General features: G+C 49.2%; 1 protein-coding gene across 1 annotated transcript in view; it reads left to right on the top strand.

Annotated features, from left to right (window-relative positions):
• Positions 1–12,314, top strand: part of LOC105691804 (putative uncharacterized protein DDB_G0291608) — an 85,049-nt gene extending 72,735 nt beyond the window's left edge. Inside the window, exon 2 of the mRNA XM_048651997.1 lies at positions 9,597–12,314. Within this exon, the coding sequence (XP_048507954.1) occupies positions 9,597–11,188 (1,592 nt within the window). The 3' untranslated portion in view covers positions 11,189–12,314. The remainder of the gene's footprint in view (positions 1–9,596) is intronic.
• The last annotated feature ends 1,908 nt before the right edge of the window (positions 12,315–14,222 follow it).

Here is a 14,222-nt window from a genome sequence, read left to right as displayed (position 1 = left end):
ATGAAATAATTATTCCTCTATATATATACATATATAACGAGATTGGCAGAAACTAGACGTTCCCCGACGCAAGAGAAATCATCTTTAACCGAGCGGGGGAAGGACGCGGTATACGAGCGGACAAAGCAATTCGGTTTTGAACGGCCAAGGAGCTCCTAAAACTTTTGCGATATACGCGAAACTCCTTCTCTCTATCTTCCGGCGAGAATATACCCTGCCGAGGGCTCGGGGCATCTATCTTTGTCCGACGATAAAACCACCGAGGGATGTTATATCAGCCTGGGGCGCATACTTCATCCTCTCAAACTCCGTGGATTCCATCCCTCTCTCCGATACACCGTACATAGGTATACGCCGCACACCTCCTCGCAAAGAAAGTTACGCGCTGGTACCCACGCGGTGGATCGGGGCAAAAAAAAACAAAAAAAAAAAAAACAATAAAATGAAAAATAGAAAAAAAAAAACGGTTCGAACCAGCGAATGAGATGCGAAACTTGTTTCCCTTCCGAAACACTCGGGGACAGCCGAGGTAAGCATTGATGCGGATATAAGCCCCGCGCAACTAGATATTTACACAACGCGCGGCAGACCTCTCATTTTTTAAATGAGAGAAAACCGAAAAGGGAAAAATTATCCCTCGATAAATCGCAACCCCTCATCTATAGGTATCCCCACGTATAGTACCATAGATGTATACCGAACTCGGAACACTATACAGAATGAATGATCAAACGATCGTACCTCAGCGATGACGTACAAAGGAAAGCAAAGAGTATAGTCGCTGGAAACTCTACCTTTTTTTTTTCTTTTTTTTTCAATTTTTTACCCCCTCATTTCCTTCAAATCCTCACGTTCGTTCGACACGCATGTATAGGGGGGGGGGGGGGGGGGTCGTGATTGAAACGGACTACCAGATGTAAAGTATCGAACGATTTTTCATACCGAGTGCACGCGCTACCGAAGTTTTCTGAAGCTAATCGTAAGTCGTCGAGTTTCAAGCATCCGGGGAATGGAAAACTAAACGACGTGCGACCCAATAACTCGTGCGTCGCTCTCTGTAATTCTTTTTCCGTTATAAATATCCGTATTATACACCGGGAGACCCATGTGAGCGTCGCTCAATCGGGTCTCCCGGTTCTCCGCCGTTGGCGGAACTACTTGTTTAATCGTTAAGCCGGCACTTCCGGCGATGTTCAAGCGCAAACGGGCGCTCTTCGTACCTCGTAACGACCACGGCTAGAGCGGCGCGGTAGAGGAGGAACGGAGGGATCGGGAGCACCGCAGGGAATTCCGTCGAGAACTTTTGAATTAGATTCTCACCCCTCGCCTCGCGTCGATCGACGGATCGATTCCCGTTTTGGGGAGGGCTCTCCTCTCCTTTTTTTTTTTTATAACTCGAGGTCTCGGATCATATCGGAGAATAAATAAATATCGGTCGACGAACGAGGACGAATCGCGTCGTGAATTCTGAACGGGGGTTGGTTTTTTTTTTTTTTTTTTTTTTTCTCGCGTCGTCGAGCAACGACGATCCAAGGATAACTCGGACGGACGTCAGAGTTTGAAAATCGGTAAGGATTAATGAAAAAGGAGGATAACGAGTCGCCGAGGATAGCGGTAATTGATTTCGCGTCTATCGAGAGCTTTCGGGGATTTTCGAGGAGGGGGAGGGAACGCGTAGCCCGCGCTGTAGGAAATGTCGCTGGATAACAAAGATGGCGGTCACCGTCTCACGCGGACGAATGAATCAACCCACGACTCTGATATCGAAACGAAGAGAAGGAAAACTTTCACGTTTTCCTCGAATATTCGAGGATTATCGTTCCGTGTAGTTGCTCCGCATTCCGGCAAGGTCGCAATAACCTTGTGGCCTCTTCCTCGTCGCTCGTTGCTCGTCGTCGTCACGGTGCCGCGCGACATACCCAACTCGGCACGACTAGATACGCCACGACCTCGAAGAATAATATAATAATCCCTTTGTCCGTATAGCTGTGCGCGCGGACGAAAAGCCGAAGACAAAACACATTCTGTATTTTAATAACTTCCACGGCTTGATTGCAAAGGTGAACCGCTCGACCGCATGTAATGCATCCCTTTCTCCGCCGTAAGAACTTTTACATAAAGGTGGTTAAATCCTCCCTACCGTTTCATCGCATGCCCGCCGCACACCGCCGGGACGCGGATATAGCGTAGGTAACCCACACGTACAGATAGAAGGTTATACGTAGTCGTAGTCGTCGTCGTCGTCCACGGCCACTCGTTGTTATTATTACTCCCTGCCATCAAGCGGCGTGGTAGCATCACCGGCACGTCTGATGCACGTGGTTCGGTAGTATAAACCCACCGCCACCGCACGAAGCGAACGGCGGCGAACGGCGGTGAACGGTGAACGTTGGTCCGATACGGCTGTTATTGATGACTGGTTTTGGCAGGAGCTGAACAGAGATGAACCCCCGTCGGTTAAACGCTCGGCGGCACGGGGCGCGCGATAGAGGAAGACGGCGAGAGACGATATTATATACCTACTGCACACGCACACCGGAATCGCGGATGTGTGCGCGCGGATACGGGGAGATAGGTGCACCCGGACGGGAGAGGGGGGGGGACGGAAAACGTGGAGAGTCGGACGGATACCCGGCGGCGGTAGATAGAGAAATTGGGGGGATCGTTGCCAGTGACATCCCCGGAGGGGTGACCATCGCGATACGTTTTCCTCCTACGGAGAACCAAAGGTCGGAAGGTCGCGATCCGTTGATGATTCGTCGTTACCACCGGAGAGGAGAGGGTTGAAGTATAGGAGATCGGGGAAGTACACGAGAGGTAAGCGGGAGGAATGACAAAAATACTGTAAGTTCGAATGCAAAATTGTCGGTAGGCATTAATTGTTTGGGGAAATAGTGAGGCGATGCGGTGTAAAGAAACGAAATTCCGCGTGTACGCGAACCCCTGGGTATACACCTACATTTTTCCCCGTCTCCGTCTCCGTCGCCGTCTCCTTTCCCCCGCGTCTTCTTTTTTTCCTTTTCAAAGCGAGAGACATCCATCTTGCTTACGCGAGGTAAGGTTTCTGGGTCCCGGGTTTTCCGAGTTCTATATATCGGCGACGGCGAAGCCTTCCCTTAATGAATAAGATTACGGTGTCTTTCATCATTCCGCGCAATTTCCAGTCCGCCCTCTCCTCTCCCTCCGCCCCCCCCCCATCCCCTCCCGGCGCCCCCCCCCCCCTCCCTCAGCCGAAAGCTCCTCTTCGCGTTGATGCTTGCGGAGCTGTTCAAACACGAAACAAAGAGAGTCGTCCTCAACGGCGGCGGGCAACGGCAACGCTCGGAAAATAAGGAATACTCGACCGGGCCCCCCGATTGAACAAAGGCTTCGTAGTTTCTAATCAGACATTTCTAAGGATCCCGCAGACATCCCCGGGATACCCGGGATACCCGGCATACCCCACGTGCGATCAACCGACTCCCAATTCTCACGTCGTATAGACGAGAGGCGGAAAATAATTCTAGCCAAAATTTTGGAATAACAAAAGCCGAATGGAGAAACTGAAAAAACTTTATAACCCCCCCCCCCTCCATCGAACGCTATCGCGGGTTTGTATGTACAGGGTGAGTAGGTACACGTGAATAGATTGGTCGGTCGGTTGAGTGGGTAGGTAGGTAGGTAGGTAGGTAGAGGTAGGTAGGTAGGTAGGTAGGTACCATAATTTGCCCCGAAGCTCGGCTATTATTCTTCGCTTGTTTGCATGATCTCTTACCGTAATATAACCCACGAAAATTTCGGGGGAAGGGGGTCCTATAATATTATTATAATAGACCTTATCCCTGAGTCAGTTGGTACAGGTACGCCGTGCGTATCCCTCTAGCTCTTTCGCTCTTTCGCTCTTTCGCCCTTTCGCTCGTCCGAACGTCGGATGCGGAGTAACACGACGAAAATGGAGTTTCACCGTGTTTCGTATACCCCGAGCGAACGAAACTATCCGTTCGTCCGTCCATCCCGTCCGTCAGTCCGCCCACTGGAAACGGGAATCTTTTGAAAAATCCACTTAATTTATACGATCCTGAAAGCCGGCGTTGCTCCGGTGCTCCGTAGGAAGATATATAGGAGGCATTCCCTCCGCAGCCTACATAAAAGGGAGAGGGAGAGAAAATAGCGAAGCGAGGCATCGGCCGAGTTGGCGCGGTGGTTCCGAGCCGTCGAGATACGGGCGGCAATTTGGTTAAGACAATGGAGAGACCGAGGGCTCAAGGCTCAAGGCTCAAGGCTCGAGAGCGAAGACTGACTACCGTCGAATCGAGCGAGGAGCGAAACGTCGAATACCGCGGGGGCTGCGCAAGGCCGAAAATAAGGGAAGGTGGAAGAAGGGACGAGGTGACGGTGCTCTTTTGTTCGGCATCTTACGCCCGTAGGCATCGCGACGGCGACAGATGAAACGGACAATGCTCGGATCGGGGGGGGGGGGGGGGGGGGGAGCAGGTGCAACCCCGCGACGGGGGAGCAATTTCACGAGCTAGTAATGGAGAAAATCGATTCTATTTAGGTGGGGAAAAGCTGCAGAAGGTGAAATTGGTCAACCGGTCGTTCCGCACCTGATTGGCTCCTTTTTTTTTTCATTCGCTCGTTTCCGTTCCGTCCCCGCGCTCGTCTCGACTCGTCGCGTTAATTACGCGCGCGATCGCAGCGTTTTAATTTCGAGCGGTTATCGTCCCGGCGGTCGGTCCATTCGAAAAGATGAAAGGAAACGCGAAGAGGGGAGCGTAACGATACAGTCGATAACGAGGCCGGCGGGGGGAACAGATAAGGTGTGGTCGTGATAAGGAGAACTCGCCGACCCGCTCGACGGACGCAAACTCTGAAAACGGGCGAGAGAGCGTGTTCGTTGAATCTACAGAAAAGGGTTGACGTTGCGACTGACGCGTAGAATCCGGCGGACGCGTCGAGATAGTGAATGTAAGAGGAGAGAGAGATGGAAAAAAAAAGAGACGGGAAGAAAAATCGAGTTAGGAAGATGAACAAAGGACAGAAATGACCGGGAATATAAGGGAGGCAGTCGGCGGTAGGAACGAAAATAAGAACGGAGAATATGGGGGGGCAAAAAAAAAAAAGAAAATAACGGAGCATGACCTAAAATCACGTCCAGTTTCTGTTTTCCCTTTGTCCTGCCAGAGTCGTCGGAGTTCGATACAGCGTAATGTAAGGTACGTACGGTACCTCGGATGACGGTTTCGTAACAATCGATCGGTTACTCGTACCGGCGCGGGCGTATCATTGCAGTCGGTCTTCGCATCCTCCCGCCTTTCGGTTATCGAAGGCAAGCGGGGAAAATCAATTTACGGAGATGACAAGCGGCGCAGCAGCGAACGAAGACACTTTTACGTTCCCCTCCTTATTTCCTCGACAAGTTTTTTATTTTTCATTTTTCATTTTTTTCTTTTTTTTTCTTTTCTTTCATTTTATTTTCATTTTTTATCTCTTCAACTTATCTATTTTTCCCTTTTTTCCCTCCTGTTTACCTTATTTCTTCCGTAGAATATTTTTATCCCACCCGTACTTCCATCTCAACTCGTTCGGCCGTGTCACGCAGCTGCGTCCCTCTTTATGCGAGAAAAAAATTACTCCTTCTCCATATATTCTCTTTCTATCGCCGCTGCACCGAGTTGCACTTTCTCACCTGGTTACGACGTACCCACCTTCCATCGAGGGCGTAAAGGGATCGGAAATTCCCTTTTCTACTATCCGATACCAGTGCAAGTTCGAGAACGTGTCGAGAAGCAAATCCCGTCATCGACCCGTCGCAAATTCATATTTAATTTCAAGTACGCGATACGAGATACAGATATACGCTTAGGCGTATGTAAGCGATAGTTTTCTCACGATCGTTTTTCCGGCATATCTGCGTCGAGTCGAATCCAATATGACGACGAGAGCTGACGAACGGTAAAGAAGAAGGAATGCGACGAAGAAAGACCTTGGGACGTATAATTCCAGGAGCGCATTGATTTTGTAATTACCGTTTTCGCGTTCCCTTCTCACACTCGCGCCCATCCCCGTCTCCATTCCCATTCCAATTCCCTTTCCCTTTCCCATTCCCTTTCCTCGTTCCCGATCAAAAGCCTAGGATATACGCGCCCTCCTCCACCCACTTCACGTGCTACACCCCGGTCTACCCGACTCAACCCGAAACGCATCGCGTCGCATCGTAGCGGATCGAGCTGCAGAGGCCAGGCCACATCTGCGTTATTTATGGTCCTGAGGTAATAAACCTCCCCCCCCCCCCCCCCCTTCCCTGAAAACTGTACCGGGTGGCGCGTCTGAAATCGTTGAAAGAACCGCGTGTCCCTATCGACGTCCGCAGCCCGTTACATAATTGCGGGAAAAAATGAGGGAAACTCGCGCGTTGCAGAAACGGCTCGCGTCGCGTTACGTCGTTCGCGAATAATCCCCGTGAAGTTGCAACGGTCGGCGTTCGCGGATCGGAATTTCATTTCGCACCGCTGCGGCGGGGACCCGATAGGACGTACGTACGTAAGAACACACCGACAATCGGGGAATGAGAATAAGAAGTATAAAACGAAGCAGTAAATGATAAAGAAGAGGCTGAAGCGAGCGCTCGGGAGTAAACCGGGGGTCTGTCAAATTCGTTCGGAGGGGACGTTTTACGGTAGGCGAAGCAGAAGTAACGAGGCCTGGTGAAAAATTTATACGGATTTCGAGACGGAGACGGGAGTAGCAGGGAAGTGGAAGCGGGCAGGCAGGTAGAATTGACGTCGTTCCCCCTGCTCTCCTTCGGTTGTACGGCTTCTTCCCGAAGGGAGCCGCGAATCCACGTCCGATTCGGAATCTGCTTCGTCGTTCTCGCGTACGTACACGTCGCTCCGAACGAGTTTAGCGGCTGCGACAGCGACGTATGGAAAATACGGGAATACCCGATCTCCGATTTATCGATCGCGTGCGCCCCTGTCCCCCGTCAAGGAGCATAACAAGAGCCGCGTGGAATCAACGTGATAATGAAATTCCCACCGGGCCAGAGGCATAGATCCGGAGGTCATCCGTCCCTTCGTCTTCGGCGCTCGTTTCCGATCGTCGGTCGCGCCGCGGCACTTTATGCCTCGTCTCTCGCGATTTGCATCGCGCCGAACATCGAATCGCAAACCACTACGCGTATACGGCTATAGCGTCAACGATTGTTCGACCGCGTCTTTCTGATCTTCTGTAAATTCGATCGTTCTCGAATTTCCGACAGCGAGAAATGATCTAAAAATACGGCGAAGACCGTCGCGAAGATTAAATTCGAAAAAGTGACGCTTCAGTGTTTCAAAGTCTCCTTTGAAAGCAAGAGCTCTCCGTAGCTACGAATGCGTTAGTTACGCGCGTTCGCTCGGAGCATGGGTAGGTATAGCCGGTAGGGAGGTACCGATGATGAGGCAGTTTATGCGTTTTTAACGACTTGGTACCTCAGAAGGAGGGCGACGAGAGACGAGCGGCGATGAAGAAACCGCCAAAGTTATGTTTAGGGGTTAACGATCACGGATGGCTCCGCGCTGCCGTTTCAGGGAACAGTCGGTCTCCCCCCGCATATCCACGTAATTCCTCGTGCTGCTCGGAAAACGATGCTTAAAAAAAACAAAAAAAAGAAGAAAAAAAAAAAGAAACGGGGCGGCGAAGGAGTACGTGGATTCCGAAGTATGTAGGTATTACCGGGAATAATTAGCGTTGCGATACGCTGTCGAGACACGCGTCTGAATTTCCCGTCATTTTAGTCCACGGAAAGCATCGGCGGCAGCTTTTTATAGATTATTTCCCTTGTTCGTCACCTGCGGTGCCAAAAAGACCGAAGCTCGAGTTGAAACATTGATCACGAGTGACGTCGGAGTGGTTTCCTCGACGAACGACCGACTACAAGCGAATTCGCAAAGTTTCTTTCCCATGCACTGGCTTCAGTCCCGAAACCGCAAGTTTATATACGAGTTTCATATAAATGTCTGATCGTCGGCGACGGCGGTTCCGTTTTTACCTTTGAAGATGACAGGAAGGAGACGAAGGAAACGAAGATCGGGAAATCTTCAAAGAATTTTTATTCCCTTCGCTCGAATTTTTCGTACTAATTACACCTCTACTTACGTAAGACGAACGTCGGACGTAACGTGAGAGGGAGATAAAAATAAAAAATTATTCGATCGTATGGGGAATCAGCGATTACCGCCCAACGATGACGTAACGATGTCATTTATAAATGTCGCAAAGCGAACAACAAGTGAAGTAAAAAACGAAAAAGCGAAGTGGGGAAGAAACCAGAGAGAGAGAGAGAGAAAGGAGAAAAACTGCGACTCGACGGTCGCTCAAAGCCAGAGGCAAAGCGCTCGTTCGCCTACTTCGCTATGCCATTTCTCCTTTCATCTCATTCTCCCTTTCTCGCCGGTCGGTCCTCTCTCGACGTCCTACGATGACCTATGAAGCATTCCCCGAAACCGAAACGGCGACAAAAAAAAAAAAAAAAAAAAAACCCACCCAACAAACGATCGCGAACGTCGCGGTTCCGTGGGGACCACTGCGGAACAAGTAGGTGTATTCGGTGGTTTCTCGCTTCTTCTTTCCCTTTCCCCGTTTGATGTCCTACGAGAGATCAAAGACGACCTTGTAATATTTCCGGCGTCAGCCCCATTTCGTCCGAGCTGACGCACGATCGACGATCGTTACTTTCGATACGGAATGCGTGCGGATGCAACGACGAGATGTTCGCCACGTACGACACGATTCGCTTTAACTTTTCCACCTGCCTCCCCGCTGAGATCCTTCGAATTCCCCAGCGGCGCCGCGGCGCTAATAACCCCATTGTTTGTTCGCTAGATTACTCGACTTCGACAGGGCACTCAATTCCCTCTTCCCTTTGCCATTTTATCCGGAGTCGGACCCCCGTCACGTCATCCCGACGTCCCACCGACTCCATCCCCTATGCCCGCGTACCGGCTTACCTCGACTCGGCTTACCCCGGGAACACGTCACCGCCACCACCGAACCTTCGTTCTTGCCCCTAGCGTATTACGGTGTAACCTATATCGCGACCAACCCCCCTCCCCCCCCCGTACGGTATTTTCAGATCCGTCATAGTTGTAAGCCTCGCGCACGGGCAGCTCCGGCGTTTAATTTTTCTTTCCTTTTTCCGATTCACTTCGCGTATGGTACGCTGGTCCGAGCGCGCCGTACCGACGTGTGCGGGACGTAAGTGGAGCGAAATAAGCAAAGAACGAGCAGCGGCAGCGGCAGCAGCGGTAAAAACAAGCGGGCGGAGTCGGCAGAGTGTAGCCGGTTGAATGCACGCTGAGCACGTCTGTTACATAAATTTCGTAATTTGTTATTTCCTTCTCCATTTCTCAGGTACCAACCTCGACTGAATTTCCTTTTATATTTTTCCCTCCTTTCATATCTTCAACACCTCTTCTTTCTCTCTCTCCGCCGCCGCCGCCGCCGCCGCCATCGGCACCATAAGCGCCGCGCAAAAGTGCTCTTTCGTTCGGTGTACGCCTCTCAATCTTTCGCGTACAAAAGTACGTACAAAGAAAATAATACCAAAGAACCTTTCGTCTCTCTTGTGTTTCCAGAACTCCTCGCGGCACCGGGCGGTGCCGTATCGCTTCTGGAAGTGAAAGCTCGAGATCGCCACCACCATCACCACCACCATCATCATCATCACCACCAACAACAACAACAGCAACAGCAACAGCAACAGCAACAACACTCGTCCTCCGTATCGGGAGTTTTGGGTCATCACCGTCAGCCTGCGGTCGGAATAGCTGCGGTATCCTGCAGGGGTTGTCGTCCTCAGCCACACCCTTACGCTCGACTGCAGCCGTGGGCAGTATCGGCGCCAACCCCTCATCAGGCACCAGCTGCCCCGACGCGAACGAGGGCGCGGGAACCCGCCGGTCCTCCCGAGCATGCAAACGGAGAGAACGGGGCCACCGCGTCAAGAAGATGGAGCAACGGGGGTTCGACGTCGGAAAGCGGCGGCGGCGGCGGCGGCAAACGTCGGCAGTCTTCTGCGAGTTCACAGAACGTTAATCACGAAAATCATCAGCATCAAATCCAGGGGACGGTAATCGATTCGTCTTCGACGTTATCGTTGACGTTGTCATCGTCGCTTTTAGACCCCTCCCATAGTTCGGCGGTTCCTCGTTCCCTTCAATCGACGACGACGACAACCTCGTTCGCCGCACCAAATGCGTCATCGTCGTCGCATAACGTTAATAACAATAACGATAGTAATAACATAAATAACAATAGCAATAACAACGACAACAATAAAAGTAGTAATAACCGTAACGACGACGACGATTATAACAACAACAACAACAACAACAATAATAATAACAGTTCGTCGCAATCCGGTAACCAGCAGAGCATAATTCAGTCGAATCTACACCCAGTTGGTAACAGTACCTATTCGACGCCATACGATACCACTACCAGGTGTTCCATTCAACCGAACAATTCCGCAACACTGAGTGGGCAAAAATTGAAACATCAGCAACGATACCAAATTCAGGGATACACCTCACAGAAATCATCATCGTCATCGTCATCCTCGTCCTTATCCTCGTCATTCGCATCGTCGTTATCCTCCAGTTTGCATCGAACATCGAACCCCCGTCACCACCATCATCAAACTAATCACAATAATCCACCACCTCCGCCGGCACCACCCGCGGCCACTTCTTACCAGCATCAAAATTCTCGAAACTTGAGTCAAATATCCCATTCGCTGTCGCAACTGTCGGCCACCCTCACCCAACAACAACAACAACAACAACAACAGCAGCAGCAGCAGCAACATTACCAAAGTATATCTTCGTCGGTATCGAATGCTGAAAATTGGTTGTTAGGAAATTATTTAGGGGCTCTTACCGGCACGAGCAGCGGGGGTATAAATTGTACAGAATGGTGTCACGGTGGTAAGGGTTGCGGTTGCGTCTCTTGCGTCTCGCGAAGAACGAGTTATACGCAAAACCATAGCCATAGCCATAGCCATAGCCATAGCCATAGCCAAAGCCAAAGCCATAGCCAAAGTCTAAACCAAAGCCAGAGTCAGAGTCAGATCCAGAGCCAGCAACCGGGCAGTTGCTGGTACTACCCGCAGCATGAAACAACCATGACCTCATCCAGTCAACTACACAGGCTTTTCCAAAACGTGTAGCACACGGTGTGCTGAATCTGCACGTACGCCGCTATCGTTGTCCTCACTGTCGCTGTAATTACTATTCGTGTTACTATTATTTATATCGTTATTGTTGTATCGTTATCATAGTTGTTTGTAACATTATCGTGATTATTATCACTATCATCGTCATCGCGATCGTGCTTGTATCGTACGAACGTGTACCGCACCTATTTTCAAGGGGGTACGTACGTACGTACAATACGCCTTCGATTCGGATTAATATTCGAAGAAAGGAGAACGATGTATATAAACGAAATAGCATAACACTATATCATATCTCTGTATCTATTGAACGTAGCGAAAGTGAAAGAGGGGGGAAGAGGGAGGAGGGGGAGGAGGGGGAGGGGAAAAAAAAACAAACCGACAGATGCGATGATAATTATAAGAGGTTATTGCACACGCTCTTGTCTCTGCATATCTCGTCTTCTCTCTATTCAGTTTCAACTGATGTACAACGGAATAAATGGGGCCGGAGGGTTTCGAAAGATCGGTGAAGAGAGATTGGGGGTAGCCGGCTTCGAGCGAAGCGAAAAAGAAAAAGGAATAAAACGAAAGGAAAAGACGAGAGCAAAGCCTTAGCGAGAATGAATGAGGGGGGAGGGGGGGGGGGGGGATGCTAATGAAAGGTTTTAAAAGACGAAGGACAAGGATTGCTCGAGGCTGCCTAAAGCATCGTCAGAAAAGAGCCGTCATCCCGGGCATAGAGATTTTAAAATTAAACGTTCGCGTGACTCTCGACTGAGTTCGATTCGCAAACGTGCAGCATTTATCGAGGGAATTAAAAATATAAACCTAATTCCTCGTTTCCAATTATTCGTTTATTCGTATCGTTGACGAAACACAGTCGATATGGTATACATACACCGTGTGTGCGGAACAACGGGACAAATTAATGATTATATAAAAACTATTAAGAAATAAAAAAAAGAAAAAAAAAAACAAAACTATCCTGTAGACTGTACCGTATACATTTTAACGAGACTCTAAGTAGTAAACCTGGAATAAAATAATTTAAAAATACTAGATTTAAAAATGTTTAACAAGAAAATGTTGAGAAAAGAAAGAGAAAAAAAAATAAATAAATATTAGTTAGGCTTACAAACCTCAATATTCTAATGGAAAAAGCTTTAAAGAAACAAAAAATACTAATGATAAGACAGCCCTCAGCGTGATTCAGCTAGTGGCAAGTTATTGTATTCGTCTATACGTTCCAATCGACTATGTAAGGACTTTAAGCTGGCTAAGAATAAGATATTCGAAATCCCCTCCGCAAAGGACTTCAGCTTTGCGTATTATTATCGGTATCTGAAAAGATCGATCACGCTCCACCAACTTCTTGCTGGGGAACAGAAGATCCAATTGGAAATTTGAACCGCTCGTAACTACGGAGAAACGGCCAATTGGAAAACCCGAAAAAAAAAAAAAGCAAACCGAAAACCGACGAACGCAGTTTTCTGAATCACCGACGTCGCGAAGAGTTTCCGTACTCTGAGATTGGTGGAGTTTTAATCTTTTTACACGCTGATCGCAACACGCAAAACTGAAGCCCTCTTCCGGTGGGGGGAGATTTCGCGAGGGATTTTAAACATCTCGCTCGGCTGGAGCCTTCGAAACAAGATAAAGCATAAAGTTGGAGAAAAAAAGGAAAATAATGGAAATAAAAATTAAAGATTACAAATATTGTATAACGATTAGGATGAGATACGACCCCGTGCTGTCGACCCTGTAACGGTAGCATGTAACAATGATAGAAATAATAGTAATGCTAATGAAAATAATAATAATATCAATAATAATAATCGGGGATAATAAAGACGACGACGACGACGACGACGACGACGACGACTACTACGATGATAATAACAATAGTCAGAATAAACATTGTAAAGTAAAATGTTATAGTTTCGTTGGAAATTGATAACCGATACACTTGGGCAGGTGTGAAGATCCCATACGATTATGAGAAAGACCGCTATCAATTCAATTGATTTTCTACTTCGTTCAAATATTCCTATAAACTCCCTACGGATTTGCTCCATTTTTGTCAGGGCCAAGACATTGCGAAATCCACGATAAATTTCGAAGAAGCCGATCTATTATATCCAACCATCTATGCATATTATAAACCTATGTGTAATCGAGATGATACTTTTGTTTTATTCCCTTTTATAGCTTGGTCGAAAAGGGATGGCGGACGGTGGGAGCGTCTACCCAGCTATCTCGGGTCTTCTTGAAACTCCCGAAAGTGCTCTTAACTCGAGGTTAGCAGCGGAGGAGGTTAAGATGGTATCGATTGAGCGGAAGGGAGAGAGAGAGAGCTGGGAGGCGGAGCGCACCGGGCCGACCTAGGATACGGGCGATCCGTGAGCCGTGTACGAGTCTATCCGCATATCTTGCGAATAAAACGGCATGCACGGAAAATTTCCGCCAACCGATTCCACCGCCGAAACCGCGTTAACCGCGCGCGCGTTATTTTCATCGTCAACTTCTCGATTCGTTCGTTGGTCGGACGACAGGGTAAACGCGCGACAAATCCCACTCGGCGATACCGTAATCGAGATCGCGATATTCCGCGTCTCGGTATCCGCGAATGTGATAGTAAAAAAGGAAGAGAAAAAGGTGGAGGCGGGAGGGAAGGCGAGGCGCACGGGGGAAGTGCATCGCATAAGGTAGAGGCGAGAGGAGAGCCAAAAGTGGTTCCCAGACGGCTTCTCTAATAGGGTTTGCGTGTTTCCTCGCTGCGCCGTGCCACCCGACACCCACCACCCCGTCGGACGCACCGGCAGCGGCAAAGAAACCAGGGAGACCGTGGCGCGGCCACCGCACCGCTATCCACGGGGAGCGCGGACTCCCTCAAGCTTCGCGCACACCGACCTCGTTCCCCATGAATTCTCAACTAACGTAATCCATCGGGAATTATTTCATAAAGCCATATTATTATGATATAAGAGCCGTCAGATCCAAGCACCGCAAATACGATGTATATAGATGTATACCTATATTGGTTACC

This window comes from Athalia rosae, chromosome 3 (genome assembly GCF_917208135.1).
Source record: "Athalia rosae chromosome 3, iyAthRosa1.1, whole genome shotgun sequence".
Classification (NCBI taxonomy): Eukaryota; Metazoa; Arthropoda; class Insecta; order Hymenoptera; family Athaliidae; genus Athalia; species Athalia rosae.
The sequence above is the reverse complement of the archived record's forward strand: the minus strand, read 5'-3'. Positions and strand labels throughout refer to the sequence as shown.